Source organism: Parambassis ranga, chromosome 13 (genome assembly GCF_900634625.1).
Source record: "Parambassis ranga chromosome 13, fParRan2.1, whole genome shotgun sequence".
In the NCBI taxonomy this organism is placed as follows: Eukaryota; Metazoa; Chordata; class Actinopteri; family Ambassidae; genus Parambassis; species Parambassis ranga.
The window spans coordinates 16161232-16182497 of NC_041033.1; the positions used below are offsets into that span (position 1 = coordinate 16161232).

Sequence of the window (21266 nt, forward strand, 5' to 3'; positions counted from 1 at the left end):
GGCGGAGGAGGAAGCTGGAGAGACCTGGCAAACCCATACCCATACCCATTGTGCGGGTCTGTTGGGAACGTTTGGCCGAATTTTCTGCCAAAGAAAACTTTAACTCCCACCTCTGGGAGAGCTTCAGCTAGATTCCAAGGTAGGTTGGTTGATCTGTCTATTATGACTATCAAATATCAGAGCATACCTTCCTGGTGAGTTCACATGTACAAAATAAAACTATAGAGTATGTGTAAATTGAGGAGCTCAAATGTGTTTTCCTGTAGTGTACTTCTAAAGAAAAATTGATTTTTATGAACCAGTGCTGCGACCCATGATCGCTTTCTTTGTGTTTCTCTCTGGTCTCAGCAGAATGATGTAACATTTGGGTCCAAACAGCGCCCCCAAAAGGCCAAAACTGGAAGCCAGGATGGCAAATACCTCCACTGCATCTGCATGTTTGCCTGGTGAGCTGATGTAAGCAGGAACAAAGGCCACCCACACAGCACAGAAGATCAACATGCTGAAAGTGATGAGCTTGGCCTCATTGAAACTGTCTGGAAGATTCCTGGCCAGAAAAGCTATAAGAAAACTGAGGATGGCCAACAAGCCGATGTAACCCAGTAACACTGCAAAACCAACAGTGGACCCAACTACACACTCATAGACTATCTTGTCATTGTGGTATTGGGTGTTTTTATGTGGAGCTGGAGAGGCAGAGACAAGCCATGCAGTGCAGATTGCTGCTTGAATAGAAGTAAGAACAAAAACTGTTCCTCTTTGCTGCGTTGCTCCAAACCACTTTAGACTGGCTTCCCCTCCTGGTTTAGAGGCCTTGAACACAACCAGAACAACTATAGTTTTCACCAGGATGCATGAGACACAAAGCACAAAGCTGATCCCAAATGCTGCATGTCTCAGCTGGCAGGTCCACAGTCTGGGTCGACCGATGAACAGCAGTGAACACAGGAAACAGAGTTTGAGTGACAGCAACAGCTGGAAACTCAGTTCAGAATTATTGGCTCGTACTATAGGTGTGCTGCGGTGATGGATAAAGATCCCTAAAACAACAGCACAGATAAATGTGCCCAGCAATGAGGCAGTTGTGAGGCAGATTCCCAGAGGCTCATGGTAGGAGAGGAACTCTGTCCTCTTAGGAACACAGTGGTTACGCTGGGGACTGGACCAGAAATCTTCTGGACAACTAGTGCACTCCATGGAGTCTGAAAGAAAGGAGGAAGTAGAGAGATCCATACTATATATACTGAGAACAAAATACAAATACTGAAACATGAAGACTTACTGGTCTTATTGCTGATCTTTCCCTCAGAACAAGGGATGCAGTCAAAACAGCACTCAGGTTCCCCCTTCTTTCTCACCATGCGGGTCCCTGGAGGACAGCTTTCACTACACACTGACCGTGGTGGCTGCAGGAAGAAGACACTTATCTGTTGTATCACATCTTTACTCATTACTAACATATACTTTGGGTAGACATCTAAGATAACCTTCTTAGGTTCAAAGTTCCAGAAGATTCTTTCTTCATTGAGTTTGAGTACTTCCCCTCCAGCTGCTGACCTTTTAACATCACCCACATTCTGAACTTTAACTCTTCCATCAGGGAGCCAGTGCCAGTTCATGATGTCATATATTGGTAAAGCATCACCATTTTCATCAAATGACACTTGATCTCCAAATGATGTGGTGAAGTTGACCTTTTGAAAGTAGTGCACAAGCTAACAAAATGCAGATGAAGAGAAGAGGAAAACCAGAGAGAACAGAAAATGGATACATGGTACATTCTCAGTATTAATCATGCTACACCTCTGGACATATAGGTAGAGAAGATTGAGGCAAGGCGTCTGGATTTGTAGAGTTTTCTTGACGACGTTTCGCTGCTTATCCACGTGGCTTCATCAGTTCTAACTGTTTGGTGGGGAAACATGGTTTATATGTGGTTGCAGACCTCAGTGGGTGGGTCTGGGTAAAACTTACAAACAATAGCACTCAATGTTTCCATAATTACTTGTGATGATCTGGCTGACTGTGCCAGGTGTGTCTAATGACTGGCTAACGACTATGAGACTATGTACAGATCAGAGCATTCCTCACTGCACTGGACTGCATATATCACATTGCTGTGTTTCTCCCTGGGAGTTTTATCCTGAACCAGTTTGTGTCTCAGTGTTGTCATCGGTTTGAAATGGACCGGGATGTCATGGTTAATGAAGATCCTACAGAGTTTCTCTGATACTCCTAAAACATATGGAATGGAGATGTTTTTTCTCTGTCGGTTGTTTTTCTTCTTCTTGTTGTTAGTGGGTCTTGTTTTTGTGGCTTTAATGATTGCCCAGTTGGGGTAGCCAAAAGTTTTCAGGGATTTTCTGATGTGATGTTGTTCCTTCTTCTTCCCCTCTGAGCTGGTTGGTACAGTTTGTGCTCAGTGCTGCAGGGTCCTGATGACTTCCTGCACACTTCCACGTTTAGGCTCCTGTCATCTTCAATGTGTACTGTGCAGTCCAAGAAGGCCAGATTGTTGTCCCTGGTGTCCTCCCGAGTGAACTTGATGTTGTTGTCCAATGCGTTGATGTGTTCTATGACCAGTTCCACTGCATGGGTCTTGATTTTAACCCAGGTGTCATCCACATATCTAAACCTTGGGTGGAGGTGGTTCCAGGAAAGGAACTCAGGGCTCTTCTCTTCACTTCTTCTATGTAGAGGTTGGCCACAATAGGAGACACAGGTGATCCCATCGCACAGCCGTGCTTCTGTCTGTAAAACTTCCCATTGTACTGGAAGTAAGTGGTGTTCAGGCAGAGGTCCAGCAGGTCACAGATGTGGTCTGGCATGAGGTTGGTTCTTTCCTTGAGTGTGCTGTCTTGTGTGAGGCATCTCATTACCATCTACTGTATGTGGCCTCTGAGGTCGGGTTGCAGGTGAACAGGGAGGTGATGTCAAGTGAGACCATGGTGTCGTCTGGGTCCATTCGGATCTTCTCCACCTTGTTATCCAATTGATCAGCCAGATCATCACAGGTAAATATGGAAACATTGAGTGCTATTGTTTGTAAGTTTTACCCAGACCCACCCACTGAGGTCTGCAACCACATATGTTTCCCCACCAAACAGTTAGAACTGATGAAGCCGCTTGGATGAGCAGCGAAGCGTCTTCAAGAAAACTCCACAAGTCCAGACGCCTTGCTTCAATCTTCTCTACGTATTATGACCTGGGTGAGAATCAGCACTCGGGATATAAACATATAATGTTATAGCGGTGAATTCCATTCTGCACTCTGCTATGCATTCATTTACTCCTTTTAAATCTAACAGGTATAATGCTATTCTTCAATAAATTATAGAGGGCAAGATTTAAACTGGCTGTACACACACAGGTGGAGCATAAACTGATATCACACCTGCCATGGCTCCAGCTTTTGCAAACTGCCACAGCTGTTCCTGTTAAAAGGCCCTCTCCCTGGCTCACACTGCAGCATGTCATCAAGAGCATATGCCAGAGCATACACAGCTTTATAAACATTGTATTCTGGCCTGAGGTCTGAAGTGTCCAAGAACTCTGTCTCCACAGTCTCCAGATCTTCCTGTCCAGTGCACAGTGCTCCCCCACCCTCCACCCAACCTGCTGGAGGTGGAGCAAACCTGCACTGAAAGGTGAACTCCCAAAACTGATTCACCTGAAACATTAAAGACAACATGTTATAAATATTGTCAGTAATTTAATATTAAAAAATAAACTATGCTAAAAGACTCTCACTGTGCTATTTCCATATCTGTTGTCATGGTGTATGTTAGGTCGTGTTTGTAACAGGAACTCCCCGAGGCCTGGGATCTCTCCTCGACGTATGGCGATGCCCAGTGTGCCTCCCAGGTACGGCATGAGGTGAGGAGTCTGCAGAACAGCTGCTGCAGACCAGGCTTCACTGGCCAACCACTGCAGTCCTGTCACATTCTGCCTCACTACCTGTGCATTAAATTATACAAAATACACAAATCCATGACAGATCTTTCATGTTTTAACTAATTACACAGTTACAAATACATACAGCATATATACATATAGTATGCTAATCTTAATAATTATATTAAGTTAAAATGAAGCCTAACCTCTTCCATGAGATTAATCATGTGACTCTCATGTGCAAACACAATGACCACACGAGCTGTAGATTTTGTCATCACATCCACAATCCTCCTCTGTTCGGCTGGGTCATAGCCCCAGGGCAAAATTTCTAAGTATGCCAGACAACCATAACCAGACTGACTCAGGTCATTTTGGAAAGATCGAGCAGCATGGAGTCCATAATCATCATCACTGATCAGCAGACCAACCCAAGTCCAGCCAAAGTGTTTAATAATCTGAATTACAGCACTAACCTGAGTGAACAAAGAGGAGGCATCAGTGGATAAACAGCCTTTTATTTTTGTGGCTTGACAGATTTTTACCTGGAAAGCATCACTTGGGATTGTCCTAAAGAAAGAAGGAAACTTTTGCCGGTCACTCAGGCAGGAGCACGTGGAAAAATAACTCACCTGTTAAAGACACAGACTGTATGTTCTAAAATATTGTAAACCTTTAGACATCTTCCACCCCAACAGTGTTCACAACAAAGTATAATATCAGTTCAACAATATCAAAGAGAACTATTAAAGCAGCAAACTTACCATAGGTACTCTGTACAAACCTAGGACAGAGGAGATGGCAATAGAGCGGGTGGATGAAGAATCCCCCACGATCCCTACAACTGGAGGGCTTCCTACACAGTTATCCTCTAATACAATATGCTTCTCTTGACCACTGGCCATTGACATGGCTGCACGGAATCCAATTCCAAGATTAAGGCAGTTATCATACAGAATGTACCCCAGACTCAGATTAGGCAGCAATTTAGAGTTTCTGTTGATCTCTTCAACAGCAAAAGCCATGGTCTGTACCTGCCTAAAGCCTAAAACATCAAAACTGACAAAAGATATCACATTTTAGCAAAGAAACAGAATATAATGTAAAATATTTACATGTTGTTATAGCTTGTAATCAAGAAATAATAATTTTTAAAAGAATATACAAAAAACACCTAACATGTCATGAGTACACAACATAATGTCTGATTAATAAATACATATTTTACTCATGGTAATCATGTTCACTGGTTCTCTATTAGACTCACCCATGACAAGAGGGCTGCTGTGGCTCTGATGTAAAAGACAGATCAGGGAAGACAGAAAAAAAGTGGATTTGAAACAATCCACCAAGAACCACGTCTCCAGTTTTGTGAATCCCATTTAAATGAAACTGTCCCTGCAACTGACAAGAGGAGGAAAACTGAGGAGAAGATGCAGCAGAAGAAAAGCAGAAGTACAACACAAGCAAAAGCAGGTTGATGTGTGACTGCATGATTTTCTTCATGTAACTCCATCTGCTGAGTCCAGTCTGCTTTGTCACCCTCTTTTATCGACTTGCTGTATTGTTTATTCTTGAATGCCACCTATCAGGGCAGAAGAAGCAGGGGCAGGGCTATGAATCACTTCAGTAAACACAACGGCAGAAATAACTAACCATAAATAACTTACCAAACATATTTGTGTTGTGTTGTGTGAGTCCTTGAAGAACACCTTGTGTTGTATGAAGTCATTTCTCATGAATGTCTATGTTACACATGTTAGATGTATTGTCTAACATGCTTGTATTTATAATATGAAGGACAAAGGTAGTCAAAAGATGATCTATGGTAGGACTGAAAGTTAATCACATCCTGCCTCCTTATGTATTAAATTTGAAATTCTCAAAGCACCATAATTTTCATGATTTGTGAGGCTCTGGAGGAGCGTGGCACATCCCAAGCCCAAGCTGACTTGGTGGACTCCCTGTCCAATCCTCTGCAGGACAGTCAGGTGTTACAGTAGCTGTGTGCCCAGAAGCAGGACTTTACAGTCTGTTGAAGGAGGTGGAGGAGAGAGCCCATATTCATTGGGCTGGGCCAGCTTCCTGTACCAGTCACCTCGCCTCTCCTGGTCTGGTTCAACCTGTCAGTGTCTCTGGTGCGGGCTCCAGATGACATTGTCTTTCCTGGTGCCACCTGAGGGCGGGGTTCAGATGACAACACTTGTCTTGGAGGCTTCTTTTGCTGCCTTGGATGGATTATCTGTCGAGAGTTTTTGTACCATAGAACAGTTCTGGCCTTGACTGATATTTTGGGGCTAGCCAGTTTAGACTGTGCTGGGGGTAACCTGCTACCTACCTACTCGTCTCAACCCTGATGGACCTCTAGCTCTAGTTCCCAGTCCCTTCCTGGAAGGAGCTTCAGCTTCAGTGATGGTCCTGTCCTCAGCACTGGTGACCTTCCCTGACCCAGAAGGATCTTCAGCTCTGGTGACCTGTACTGTCACTGGAGGATCCCTTCTATGGGTTCCTGTTCTGGCCCTGGCTGGCCTTTGTTCCCAATTTCAGTTCTGGCCCTAGTGGGCCACAGTTCCTTTATTCCAGTTCCAGCCCTGGCGGGCCACCTTCCTTGGTTTTCAGTTCCAACCTTGGTGGGTCTTTGTCTCTGGTTTCCTGTCTCGACCCTGGAAGGCTTCAGCTCCCGAGTTCCTGTTCTGTCCCTGGTGGGCCTCTGTTCTTGGGTTCCTGTTCTGGCCCTGGTGGCCTTCATCACATCCACAATCCTAGAAAGCGCCTGTCTGTATTTCGGGGTCTAACTGTCCACTTCTCTGGTCTTCAGTACTGATCAGGGGGCAACTAAGTTTTTGTCTCTAGTGGCCTTCTACCCTAGCCCTGAAGGGTCCATGACTCTGTCTCTGGTGGCTTTTCGCCCGGACACCTCGACACCTCTCTCTACCAATCATGACAATAATGTAATTTCTGTAGAAACTTCAGTGTTTGATGAATTTCATGTGTGCAGACTATGAGCTGTGTCACAACCTGGTGTTTGTTTATGGTTTTGTTTTCCTTGCTTTGGGTTTTTAGTTTAACCCTCATGCACTGTTCGGGACATTTTTGTCCTCTGAGAGAAATTTTTCTGTTTATTTTGGCCATAACTTTGTCAATATGTGGACAAATTGAATCATTTTTGCTCAACAAGCTTAATTTTACATAAATTTTGTTAATATGATTTTAACATTTTTCATAGATCAACAGTACACTGTGGGCAAATTTTACCCCCTTATGTGTTGATCGGGACAAAAACGTCCCCTAACTTTAACGGCTTTAAAAATATATCAGATAAATATTTTTTTGAAATTTTTTTGCATAGACCTTTTAATTAACTTCAGTTCTAATCAACAGTAGGGAAAAAAATAATTTTCCCCCAGGATTTTAAAATCCTGGGGGGAAAGTGATTTTTTTTCCAATTTCAGCACCACCCCTTATAGCACCACCCCAATATAGCACCACCCCAATTTTATAAGGGGTGGTGCTGAAATTGGAAAAACACACACAAAATTGCTCTTTTTTAATAGAAATGGTGAATGTGGACTGGATTTTTTTAACCTTTATTACAGTCTTGGTCATGTCAAACATCAGTAAAAAAACTGACTTTATTGCATTATTAGTTTTCGCACAGCACTGTACATGCCATGTACTTCTGCCTGACCTCGGGGTACTCCAGGTAGTTGCTTTGTTCATGTTATGTTTTTGTTCCTGCCTTTTTATGCTCTGTGCCTGTTTTCCTTTATGTAGTTTTACCACACTGAGTGTGATTTTTGGTTTTTGTATTGTTTTGCCCTCTTGGCTTTGAATAAAGGAGTTTTTTGTTAGCTATAACCACTCTGTGCCTCTGCAATTGTGTCCTCCCTCCTGACGAACCCTGACAAGCTGAGAGTATTGCTATATGTGTATTCAGCTGTGTAATCAGGCAAAACAGGCAATGACAAACTATGAAACACATTTTAACATGTTTACTCAGATCATGTCCATATATTCAGGTAAATAAAGGTTTTACATGTTGATTTTTTTCATGAACTGTTGAATAAATTTTAAACTACAGGTTAAATAACTATACTTTGTATTACTTGGTGACTCCTCGACCCATGATCGCTTTCTTTGTGTTTCTCTCTGGTCTCAGCACAATGATGTAACATTTGGGTCCAAACAGCACTCCCAAGAGGCCAAAACTGGAAGCCAGGATGGCAAATACCTCCACTGCATCTGCATGTTTGCCTGGTGAGCTAATGTAAGCAGGAACAAAGGCCACCCACACAGCACAGAAGATCAACATGCTGAAAGTGATGAGCTTGGCCTCATTGAAACTGTCTGGAAGATTCCTGGCCAGAAAAGCTATAAGAAAACTGAGGATGGCCAACAAGCCGATGTAACCCAGTAACACTGCAAAACCAACAGTGGACCCAACTACACACTCATAGACTATCTTGTCATTGTGGTATTGGGTGTTTTTATGTGGAGCAGGAGAGGAAGAATAAAGCCATGTAATGCAGATTGCTGCCTGAATAAAAGTTAGGAACAGAACTGTTCCTCTCTGCTGCATTGCACCAAACCACTTCAGACTGGCTTCACGTCCTGGCCTGGAAGCCTTGAACACAACCAGAACCACCATGGTTTTCACCAGGATGCATGAGACACAAAGCACAAAGCTGATCCCAAATGCTGCATGTCTCAGCTGGCAGGTCCACAGTCTGGGTCGACCAATGAACAGCAGTGAACACAGGAAACAGAGTTTGAGTGACAGCAACAGCTGGAAGGTCAGTTCAGAATTATTGGCCCGTACTATAGGTGTGCTGCGATGATGGATAAAGATCCCTAAAACAACAGCACAGATAAATGTGCCCAGCAATGAGGCAGTTGTCAGGCAGATTCCCAGAGGCTCATGGTAGGAGAGGAACTCTGTCCTCTTAGGAACACAGTGGTCACGCTGAGGGCTGGACCAGAAATCTTCTGGACAACTGGTGCACTCCATGGAGTCTGAAAGAAGGGAGAAAGTAGAGCGATCCGTAATATATATACTGAGAACAAAATACAAATACTGAAACATGAAGACTCACTGGTGTTATTGCTGATCTTTCCTTCAGAACAAGGGATGCAGTCAAAACAGCACTCAGGTTCCCCCTTCTTTCTCACCATGCGGGTGCCTGGAGGACAGCTGTCACTACACACTGACCGTGGTGGCTGCAGGAAGAAGACACTCATCTGTTGTATCGCATATTTGCTCATTACTAGCATATACTTTGGGAAGACATCTAAGATAACCTTCTTGGGTTCAAAGTTCCAGAAGATTCTGTCTTCATTGAGTTTAAGTATTTCCTCTCCAGCCGCTGACCTCCTAACATCACCCACATTCTGAACTTTAACTCTTCCATCAGGGAGCCAGTGCCAGTTCATGATGTCATATATTGGTAAAGCATCACCATTTTCATCAAATGACACTTGATCTCCAAATGATGTGGTGAAGTTGACCTTTTGTAAGTAGTGCACAAGCTAACAAAATGCAGAAGAAGAGAAGAGGAAAACCAGAGAGGACAGATTCAAAATGGAAACTTATACATGGTGGTCGTTCTCAGTATTCATCATACTACACCTCTGGACATGTAAGTGCAGTGATGATAATGAATATGAACATATAATATTGCTGCAGTGAATTCCTTTCTACCCTCTGCTATGCATTCATTTACTCCTTTAAATCTAACAGGTATAATGCTATTCTTTAATGAATTATAAAGGGCAGTATTTAAACTAGCTGTACACACAGAGGTGGAGCATAAACTGGTATCACACCTGCCATAGCTCCAGCTTCTGCAAAGTGCCACAGCTGTGCCCGTGAAAAGGCCCTCTCCCTGGCTCACACTGCAGCATGTCATCAAGAGCATATGCCAGAGAATACACAGCTTTATAAATATTGTATTCTGGCCTGAGGTCTGAAGTGTCCAAGAACTCTGTCTCCACAGTCTCCAGATCTTCCTGTCCAGTGCACAGTGCTCCCCCACCCTCCACCCAACCTGCTGGAGGTGGAGCAAACCTACACTGAAAGGTGAACTCCCAAAACTGATTCACCTAAAACAATAAAAACAACATGTTATAAATACTGTCAATAGTTCAATTTAAAAAAATAAATGGCACTAAAAGACACTCACAGAGCTATTTCCATATCTGTTGTCATGGCGTATGTTAGGTCGTGTTTGTAACAGGAACTCCCTGAGGCCTGGGATCTCTCCTCGACGTATGGCGATGCCCAGTGTGCCTCCCAGGTATGGCATGAGGCGAGGAGTCTGCAGAACAGCTGCAGCTGACCAGGCTTCACAGGCCAACCACTGCAGTCCTGTCACATTCTGCCTCACCACCTGTGCATTAAATTATACAAAATACACAAATCCATGAGTTTATGCAGATCTTCCCTGTTTTAACCAATTACACTGTTGAAAATACATACAGCATATGTACATACATAATGCAATGCAAATCTTAATAATTATATTAAGCTAAAATGAAGTGGAATTTGAAGCCTAACCTCTTCCATAAGGTCAATCATGTGACTGTCATGTGCAAACACAATGACCACACGAGCTGTAGATTTCTTCATCACATCCACAATCCTCCTCTGTTCAGCTGGGTCATAGTCCCAGGGCAAAATCTCTAAGTATGCCAGACAACCAGAACCAGACTGACTCAGGTCACTTTGGAAAGATCGAGCAGCGTGGAGTCCATAGTCATCATTACTGATCAGCAGACCAATCCAAGTCCAGCCAAAGTGTTTAAGAATCTGAATCATAGCACTAACCTGAATGAACAAAGAGGAGGCATCAGTGGATAAACAGGCTACACAATAAACCATATCGCAGCCTTTTATCTTTTTGGCTTGACAGATTTTTACCTGGAAAGCATCACTGGGGATTGTCCTAAAGAAAGAAGGAAACTTTTGCCGGTCACTCAGGCAGGAGCACGTGGCAAAATAACTCACCTGTTAAAGACACAGACTGTATGTGCTAAAATATTCTAAACCTTTAGACATCTTTCACCATAACAGTGTTCACAACAAAGTATAATATCAGCTCAACATTATCTAAGAGAACTAAAGCACTAACTAAAGAGATGCAGCAAACTTACCATAGGTACTCTGTACAAGCCTAGGACAGAGGAGATGGCAATAGAGCGGGTTGATGAAGAATCCCCCACAATCCCTATAACTGGAGTGCTTCCTACACAACTGTCATTTAATACAATGTGCTCCTCTTTACCACTGGCCATTGAAATGGCTGCACGGAACCCAATTCCAAGGTTGAAACAGGTATCATATAGACTGTATCCCAGACTCAGATTAGGCAGCAATTTAGAGTTACTGTTGATCCCTTCAACAGCAAAGGCCATGGTCTGGGCTCGCCTGAATCCTACAACATCAAACCTGACAAAAATATCACATTTTAGCAAAGAAACAGATTATAATGTAAAACATTTACATGTGTTATAGATTTGAATCAAGAAATAATAGGATTGACAAGAAACGTATAAACACACAATACACAAAAAAACACCTAACATGTCATTAGTGCACAACATAATGTCTGATTAATAAATACATATTTTACTCATGGTATACATGTTTACTGGTTCTCTGACAGACTCACCCATAGCAAGAGGGTTGTTGTGGCTCTGATGTGAAAGACAAATCAGGAAAGATAGAAAAAAAGTGGATTTTAAACAATCCACCAAGAACCACGTCTCCAGCTTTGTGTACACCATTTAAATGAAACTGTCCCTGCAACTGACAAGAGGAGGAAAACTGAGAAGACCATGCAGCAGAAAAAAAGCAGAAGTACAACACAAGCAAAAGCAGGTTGCTGTGTGACTGCATGACTTTCTCCATGTAACTCCATCTGCTGAGTCCAGTCTGCTTTGTTACCCTCTTTTATTGACTTGCAGTATTGTTTTTGAATGCCACCTATCAGGGCACAGGAAGAAGAAGCAGGGGCAGGGCTGAGAATCATTGTAGTAAACACAAAGGAAGAATTAATTAACAACAAATATCTTCCCAAACGTACTTGTGTTGTTTTGTGTTAGTTCTTATAGAAGTTGCTACTGATGGGTTCATTTTAATATTTATCTATACTGAAAATGTTTAAGCCAAATCATTGTGGGTTATTAGATACATGTAGTATGTACATGGGTGTTTAAATGTGATGTGTTTGACCAAATCTGTTTTCTCTGTTCCAAACCCAAAAGGATCTTGTTGTATTGAAGAATACCACCTTGTGTTAGGTCTCCGCCTGACTACCGACCACTCTACCTGTTCTGTACCTCCCGGCCGCAGCCTGTCATTAGCCAGCAACCCACGGCCGCAGCCCCTTCCACTCCTGGCACGGCTGCGGCATCTAACGCCAGAGCTTCTCCATCTTTGCCGTGCCTTTCTGACTCAATGTAGTCTGTTTTGTGAAAATAAGCACGCTGCACTACTCTTCTGAATGCTCCCGGTGGCTTTTGTCACCTCCCGCCTCTCAGGCAAGGCAAGTGCCTGGGCAACTGCTGAACGAGAATGCAATATAGATGTCGGCCAGACCATGCAAGCCTTCACTTTAGCGCTGACCAAGATTTTTCAACGCACCAAGCTGGGACGAGAGGCAGTGCACGCCTTGGAAGGGCTTCACTAGAAAATCGTAGAGTGGTGGAGTCCACTGTCACAGTGGACCTCCTTCCAGGATCCATGCTACCTAAGAGCAGACTGTACAGTCTAGCCAGACATGAGAGGGAGACAATGGAGAAGTATATTGCAGACTCTTTGAACTCTGGACTTATTAGACCTTCCACCTCCCCATGGGGGCGGGGTTCTTCTTTGTCGAGAAGAACGATAAGACTCTTAGGCCACGTATTGATAAACGTTAACTCAATGCTATTACAGTGAAGAATAAATACCCCTTGCCACTAATGAACTCTGCTTTTGAGTCCTTGCAGGAAGCCCGGGTGTTTTCTAAGCTAGACCTTCGTAAGCTTGTCATTTTGTTTTAATCAGGAAAAGAGATAAATGGAAGACAGCATTTTGAGTATCTCGTTATGCCTTTTGGTCTGTCAGGGACCAAGCAGTATTAGGGGGCAGACACACGTTTTCAGTTTCAAAAAGAGAGGGACTTTATTTTCCCTGATTCAAATTTGAATTACAACAAATGAGAAATAAATCAAATGAACAAACAATTAGGCCCTTGAAAGAGGTCAACAGAACACAACTCTACTTAGAATAAGACAAAAGAGAAGAGACCTCAAACGAACTTATGACAATACAATGTAAACCAAATGTGCGCGCCTCATTTAGAATACAGTGCACTGCCAAAACAACAAACCTAAATGTGAAACTAAAGCAAATTACAATACAACTAATAAAATGAAATAAATTACCATAATTTGGTGTGGCTGGGCACAGCCATCACATGGTCTGACCAACGCCCTGCTGTCCTCCAGCATCTTATTAATGACGTTGTTTGTTTTTGTCTATCTAGGTGACATACTCATTTTCTTTAAAGATTTAGATGAGCACCAGTGACATGTTCGGGCCGTGCTGCAGAGACTGTTGTTTGTTTGTAAAGGCGGAAAAGTGCAAATTCCACGCCTCCTCTTATTGTTTCTTGGGTTTCATTATTGCAGAGGGGGAGGTCAGACACGACACGCTAAAGTTAAAGCCGTGGTCGCTTGGCCTGTGCCCACCAATCGTAAACAATTGCAGCGGTTCCTGGGGTTAACCAATTTCCTACGGAGGTTCATTAGAAACTATAGTTCAGTCGCACTGCCACTCACCAGACTTTCCTCCGCTTCTGTTCCCTTTGTTTGGTCCAAGGAGGCGGATGCCACCCTGTCTAATCTTAAGCTTCTTTTTACCTCTGCCCCAGTTCTAGTTCAGCCCAACCCGTCTAAACAGTTCATCGTTGAGGTTGCCGTCTCCAACTCTGGGTTGGGGGCGGTGTTGTCCCAGCAGGCAGGCTCTCGTGATAGTCTTCATCCGTGCTCTTTCTTTTTTAAATGCCTGTCCTTTGCCGAGCAAAATTATGATGTAGGTAATAGAGAGCCTTTGGCTATTAAGTTGGCTCTTGAGGAATAGAGGCACTGGCTGGAGGGTGCCGAGCACCCATTTATTGTGTGGACCAACCACAAGAATTTGGCCTATATTCAGTCAGCTAAGCACCTTAACTCCTGTCAGGCTCGGTGGGCTTTATTTTTTGGTAGATTCCAGTTTAGCATTTCCTACCAACCCAGTTCCAACTGTTAGGTCTCCGCCCGACGACCGACCGGAAGCGGAAGGAGCATCTACTTCCGGTTCAGGTCAGGGCAATTCCCGCCACAGGGTGAGGCTACGCCCCGTTCTCCTGTGATCCCCCGGGACCCGTTACTATTAGTACTATTTGAACTGTTGCCTGCCTGTTTTTCCTTGCCAGTTCATATTGTGGATTTCCTGTGTGTTCCAGCATTGTTTCTTCGGACATACCTGTCGAGTGAATTACTTTCAGTCTTGGATTCTGTTCTCTAGCTAGCTCCCTGTCGGTACCTTCACCTTCCCTGTTGGATTTCCTGGTTTTTGGATTACTTTTCTGCCTCTTGGATTATCAGCTCTTGTGAGTAGCCTACTCCCTGTTTGTAGCTCTGTCTTGTGGACTGCCTTATTTCAGACTGGTTCTTCTCACCTTTGTCCCCCGTTACCTTAGCCTCACAGACTGTTTTTTAATTATTGAAATCCTAGTTTGGTTGATTTACGGACTGCCTACCTGTGTACTGACCTAGCTAGCCAGTTGTTGGACAGCTGTGTGCCGCATTTTGGGCCCATCTCCTTGTGCCCGTAATAACACCTTGTGTTGTATGAAGTCATTTCTCATAAATGTCTGTTACACAATGTATTGTCTGACATGATTATATGTATAATATGAAGAACAAAAGTAGTCAAAGATTATGTATGCTAGGATTGAAAGTAAATCACACCCTGCCTCCTTATTTATTAAATTTGAACTCTTTAGAGCACCATAATGTAATTTTTGTGGAAACATCAGTATTTGATGACTTTCATCTGTGCAGACTTTTTGAGCTGAGAGTATTGCTGGTTGTGTGTACAGCTGTGTAATCAGGCAAAACAGGCAATGACAAACAATGAAACACATTTTAAAATGTTTATTCAGATCATGTTCAGGTATTCAGGTAAATACAGGTTTTACATTTAAGAGTTTCTTCCACAAACTGTTAAATAAAATAAATTTAAAATACAACTTAAATTACTATACTTTTTATTACTTTGAGACTCTTCGACCCATGATCGCTTTCTTTGTGTTTCTCTCTGGTCTCAGCACAATGATGTAACATTTGGGTCCAAACAGTGCCCCCAAGAGGCCAAAACTGGAAGCCAGGATGGCAAATACCTCCACTGCATCTGCATGTTTGCCTGGTGAGCTAATGTAAGCAGGAACAAAGGCCACCCACACAGCACAGAAGATCAACATGCTGAAAGTGATAAGCTTGGCCTCATTGAAACTGTCTGGAAGATTCCTGGCCAGAAAAGCTATAAGAAAACTGAGGATGGCCAACAAGCCGATGTAACCCAGTAACACTGCAAAACCAACAGTGGATCCAACTACACACTCATAGACTATCTTGTCATTGTGGTATTGGGTGTTTTTATGTGGCGCTGGAGAGGCAGAGACAAGCCATGCGGTGCAGATTGCTGCTTGAATAGAAGTAAGAATGAAAACTGTTCCTCTCTGCTGTGTTGCACCAAACCACTTCAGACTGGCTTCCCCTCCTGGTTTAGAGGCCTTGAACACAGCCAGAACAACTATAGTTTTTACCAGGATGCATGAGACACAAAGCACAAAGCTGATCCCAAATGCAGCATGTCTCAGCTGGCAGGTCCACAGTCTGGGTCGACCGATGAACAGCAGTGAACATAGGAAACAGAGTTTGAGGGACAGCAACAGCTGGAAGGTCAGTTCAGAATTGTTGGCCCGTACTATAGGTGTGCTGCGATGATGAATAAAGATCCCTAAAACAACAGCACAGATAAATGTGCCCAGCAATGAGGCAGTTGTCAGGCAGATTCCCAGAGGCTCATGGTAGGAGAGGAACTCTGTCCTCTTAGGAACACAGTGGTCACGCTGGGGGCTGGACCAGAAATCTTCTGGACAACTGGTGCACTCCATGGAGTCTGAAAGAAAGGAGAAAGTAGAGAGATCCATACTATATATACTGAGAACAAAATACAAATACTGAAACATGAAGACTCACTGGTCTTATTGCTGATCTTTCCCTCAGAACAAGGGATGCAGTCAAAACAGCACTCGGGTTCCCCCTTCTTTCTCACCATGTGGGTGCCTGGAGGACAGCTGTTACTACACACTGACTGTGGTGGCTGCAGGAAGAAGACACTCATGTGTTGTATCGCATATTTACTCATTGCTAACGTATATTTTAGGAAGACATGTAAGATAACCTTCTTGGGTTCAAAGTTCCAGAAGATTCTGTCTTCACTGAGTTTGAGTACTTCCCCTCCAGATGATGACCTCTTAACATCACCCACATTCTGAACTTTAACTCTTCCATCAGGGAGCCACTGCCAGTTCATGATGTCATATATTGGTAAAACATCACCATTTTCATCAAATGACACTTGATCTCCAAACGATGTGGTGAAGTTGACCTTTTGTAAGTAGTGCACAAGCTAACAAAATGCATAAGAAGAAAAAAAGAAAACCAGAGAGGACAGATTAAAAATGGAAACTTATACATGGTCGTTCTCAGTATTCATCATGCTACACAACTGGACATATAAGTGCAGTGATAATAATATATATAAACATATAATGTTGCAGCAGTGAATTCTTTCTACCCTCTGCTATGCATTCATTTACTCCTTTTAAATCTAACAGGTATAATGCTACTCTTTAATAAATTATAGAGGGCAGAATTTAAACTGGCTGTACACACAGAGGTGGAGCATAAACTGGTATCACACCTGCCATAGCTCCAGCTTTTGCAAACTGCCACAGCTGTGCCCGTTAAAAGGCCCTCTCCCTGGCCCACACTGCAGCATGTCATCAAGAGCATATGCCAGAGCATACACAGCTTTATAAACATTATATTCTGGCCTGAGGTCTGTTGTGTCCAACAACTCTGTCTCCACAGTTTCCAGATCTTCCTGTCCAGTGCACAGTGCTCCCCCACCCTCCACCCAACCTGCTGGAGGTGGAGCAAACCTACACTGAAAGGTGAACTCCCAAAACTGATTCACCTAAAATTTTTGAAAACAACAAGTTATAAATAATATCACTAGATTAATATGAAAAATAATCGACACAAAAAGACACTCACTGCACTATTTCCATATCTGTTGTCATGGTGTATGTTAGGTCGTGTTTGTAACAGGAACTCCCTGAGGCCTGGGATCTCTCCTCGGCGTATGGCGATCCCTAGTGTGCCTCCCAGGTATGGCATGAGGCGAGGAGTTTGCAGAACAGCAGCTGCTGTCCAGCCTTCACTGGCCAACCACTGCAGGCCTGTCACATTCTGCCTCACCACCTGTGCATTAAAATATACAAAATGCACAAATCTATGACTTTAAATAGATCTTTCCTGTTTTACCTAATTACAATGTATTCAAATACATACAGCATATGTACATGTATAATGCAATGCAAATCTTAATAATTATATTAAGTTAAAATTAAGTGGAATTTGAAGCCCAACCTCTTCTATGAGATTAATCATGTTGCTGTCATGTGCAAACACAATGACCACATGAGCTGTAGATTTCTTCATCACATCCACAATTCTCCTCTGTTCAGCTGGGTCATAGTCCCAGGGCAAAATCTCTAAGTAAGCCAAACAACCGTCTCCAGACTGACTCAGGTCGTTTTGGAAAGACTGAGCAGCGTGGAGTCCATAATCATCATCACTGATCAGCAGACCAACCCAAGTCCAGCCAAAGTGTTTAATAATCTGAATCATAGCACTAACCTGAGTGAACAAAGAGGAGGCATCAGTGGATAAACAGGCTACACAATTAACCATATCACAGCCTTTTATCTTGTTGTCTTTAAAGACTTTTACCTGGAAAGCATCACTTGGGATCGTCCTAAAGAAAGAAGGAAACTTTTGCCGGTCACTCAGGCAGGAGCACGTGGCAAAATAACTCACCTGTTAAAGACACAGACTGTATTTTCTAAAATATTCTAAACCTTTAGACATCTTCCACCATAACAGTGTTGACAACAAAGTATAATATCAGCTCAACATTATCCAAGAGAACTATTAAAGCAGCAAACTTACCATAGGTACTCTGTACAAGCCTAGGACAGAGGAGATGGCAATAGAGCGGGTTGATGAAGAATCCCCCACAATCCCTATAACTGGAGGGCTTCCTACACAGTTATCATCTAATACAATGTGTTCCTCTTGACCACTGGCCATTGACATGGCTGCACGGAATCCAATTCCATGATTAAAGCAGGTGTCATACATAATGTACCCCAGACTGAGATTAGGCAGCAACTTAGAGTTACTGTTGATCTCTTCAACAGCAAAGGCCATGGTCTGGGCTCGCCTGAATCCTACAACATCAAAACTGACAAAAACATCACATTTTAGTAAAGAAACAGAATATAATGTAAAACATTTTCATGTTATTATAGATTGTAATCATCAAATAATAGGATTTAAAATAATGTATAAACACACAATATACAAAAAACACCTAACATGTCATGAGTACGCAACATAATGTCTCATTAATAAATATATATTTTACTCATGGTAAACATGTTTACTGGTTCTCTCATATACTCACCCATGACAAGAGGGCTGCTGTGGCTTTGATGTAAAAGACAGATCAGGAAAAACAGGAAAAAAGTGGATTTTAAACAATCCACCAAGAACCACGTCTCCAGCTTTGTGTACCCAATTTAAATGAAACTGTCCCTGCAACTGACAAGAGGAGGAAAACTGAGACGATGTAGCAGAAGAAAAGCAGAAGTACAAGACACACAAAAGCAGGTTGATGTGTGACTGCATGACTTTCCCCATGTAACTCCATCTGCTGAGTCCAGTCTGCTTTGTCACTCTCTTTTATTGACTGGCAGTATTGTTTATTCTTGAATGCCACCTATCAGGGCAGAAGAAGAAGAAGTAGGGGCAGGGCCAAGAATCCTTTCAGCAGACACAAAGGCAGAATTAATTAACAACAAATATCTTCCCAATCATATTTGTGTTATGTTGTGTAAGTTCTTGAAGAAGTTGCTACTTGTGGGTTTATATTAATATTTATCTATCCTGATTTTTTTCCAAATCACTGTGTGTTATTAGATACATGCAGTACGTGCATGTGTGTTTAAGTGTGATGTGTTTGACCAAATCTGTTTTCTCTATTCCAAACTCAAGAGGATCTTGTTATATTGAAGAAAAACACCTTGTGTTGTATTAAGTCATTTCTCATAAATGTCTATGTTAAACATTATATTGTCTAACATGATTATATTTATAATATGAAGGATAAATGTAGTCAAAAGGTTATCTATGCTAGGATTGAAAGTAAATCACATCCTGCCCCATTATTTATTACATTTGAAATCTTTAGCGCAACATAATAATTGTAATTTTTGTGGAAACATTAGTGTTTGATGAATTTCATCTGTGCAGACTATGAGCTGAGAGTATTGCTGGTTGTCTGTGCAGCTGTGTAATCAGGCAAAACAGGCAATGACAAACAATGAAACAGATTTTAATGTGTTCATTCAGTTCATGTTCAGGTATTCAGGTAAATAAAGATTTTACTTTTAAGAGTTTATTTCGAATCTCCATGAACCGCCACGTAATCATGGTGGATGGGTTTCAGTGTGCAGATGATCCTAGAAGCTATGTATCGAGGCTTAATGCCCCTAGCTGGGTCTCCCAAGGTAGAGACTGAGTGGTACCAACTAGATATTTGCAGTCCAAAGCTGTGACGCAAAGCCTCCAGTGCCTGTTGTGTCGGGAATCCCAGGACCCGGTGGTGGACACCAGAAGTCAAGGATGCCGTCAAGCTGAAGAAGGTGTCATATCAGACCTGGCTTGTGGGACTCCTGAAGCAACTGATAGGTATCGGCAGGCCAAGCGTGCTGCAGCTAGGGCAGTTGTGGAGGCAAAAACTCAGGCCTGGGAGGAATTTGGAGAGGCCATGGAGGAGGACGGCCTTAAATAAATTCTGGCAAACCGTTCGTCGTCTTAGTAAAAGGACACAGTATTTCACCAACACTGTTTACAGTGGAGGTTGGGAGCTGTTGACCTCAACTGGGGATGTTGTTGGACGGTGGAAGGAGTACTTTGAGGATCTCCTCAATTCCACCAACACACCACCCATTATGGAAAAAGAGGTTGAGAACTCAGTGGTGGACTCGTTTACTGGCAGACTGGGGTGGTGGTGGTCCCTCTGTTCAAGAAGGGGGGACGGAAGGTATGCTCCAACTATAGGGGGATCACACTCCTCAGCCTCCCTGGGAAAGTCTATGCCAGGGTACTAGAGATAAAATTCTGCCTATATTTGAACCTCAGATTCAGGAGGAACAATGTGGTTTTCGTCCTGGCCACGGAACACTGGACCAGCTCTAGACCTACTGCAGGGTGCTGGAGGGTTCATGGGAGTTCACCAAACCAGTCCACATGCGCTTTGTGTATTTGGAGAAGGAGTTCGACCGTGTCCCTTGTGGCATTTTGTGGGAAGTGCTCCGGCAATACGGGGTCCAGGGCCCTCTGTTACGGGCTATTCGGTCCCTGTATGACCAGAGCAGGAGTTTGGTTCACATTGCTGTTCAAAAGTCAGACCTTTTTCCAGTGCATGTTAGACTCCAGCTGGGCTGGCCTTTGTTACCGGTTCTGTTCATAATTTTTATGGACAGAATTTCTAGGTGCAGTGCGGGGCTGGATTTTATCTCGGCTTTTTGCAGATGATGTTGTGCTTGTGACTTCATCAAACCAAGACCTTCAGTGGGCACTGGGACTGCGTGCAGCCGAGTGTGAAGCTGCTGGGATGAGAATCAGCACCGCCAAATCTGAGGCCATAGTTCTTGACCAGAAAAAGATGGCTTGTCCTCTCTGCATGGGTGGAGAGCTCCTGCCCCAAGTGGAGGAGTTTGTGTATCTCGGGGTCTCATTCACAAGTGAGAGAAAAATGGAGCGAGTGATTGACAGGCGGATTGATGCAGCTTCCGCAGTAATGCGGTTGCTGTACCAGTCTGTAGTGGTGAGCTGAGCCAATAGGCGAGGCTCTTGATTTACCGGTCAATCTACATTCCTACTCTCACCTATGGTCATGAGCTCTGGGTAGTGACCAAAAGAATGAG

At 43.2% G+C, this 21266-nt stretch overlaps 3 protein-coding genes across 3 annotated transcripts; all 3 read right to left on the reverse strand.

The window, feature by feature from the left end:
- Positions 1 to 291: 291 nt before the first annotated feature.
- On the reverse strand, positions 292 to 5325 carry LOC114445135 (extracellular calcium-sensing receptor-like). The gene is made up of 9 exons (XM_028420096.1): positions 5162 to 5325; positions 4659 to 4953; positions 4440 to 4526; positions 4101 to 4370; positions 3751 to 3957; positions 3395 to 3670; positions 1488 to 1715; positions 1283 to 1406; positions 292 to 1202 (listed from the first exon to the last, which is right to left on the reverse strand). Exons 2-9 carry the CDS (start codon positions 4917 to 4919, stop codon positions 292 to 294), a joined length of 2364 nt encoding a protein of 787 aa, XP_028275897.1. The 5' UTR covers positions 4920 to 4953; positions 5162 to 5325.
- A 2671-nt stretch (positions 5326 to 7996) lies between these two features.
- LOC114444831 (extracellular calcium-sensing receptor-like) lies at positions 7997 to 11728 on the reverse strand. The gene is made up of 9 exons (XM_028419682.1): positions 11562 to 11728; positions 11044 to 11338; positions 10811 to 10897; positions 10448 to 10717; positions 10074 to 10280; positions 9718 to 9993; positions 9193 to 9420; positions 8988 to 9111; positions 7997 to 8907 (listed from the first exon to the last, which is right to left on the reverse strand). Exons 2-9 carry the CDS (start codon positions 11302 to 11304, stop codon positions 7997 to 7999), a joined length of 2364 nt encoding a protein of 787 aa, XP_028275483.1. The 5' UTR covers positions 11305 to 11338; positions 11562 to 11728.
- Positions 11729 to 15191: 3463 nt separating this feature from the next.
- Positions 15192 to 18939, reverse strand: LOC114444877 (extracellular calcium-sensing receptor-like). Its single transcript, XM_028419756.1, has 9 exons — positions 18740 to 18939; positions 18223 to 18517; positions 18004 to 18090; positions 17641 to 17910; positions 17266 to 17472; positions 16910 to 17185; positions 16388 to 16615; positions 16183 to 16306; positions 15192 to 16102 (listed from the first exon to the last, which is right to left on the reverse strand). Exons 2-9 carry the CDS (start codon positions 18481 to 18483, stop codon positions 15192 to 15194), a joined length of 2364 nt encoding a protein of 787 aa, XP_028275557.1. The 5' UTR covers positions 18484 to 18517; positions 18740 to 18939.
- Between the last annotated feature and the right edge of the window lie 2327 nt (positions 18940 to 21266).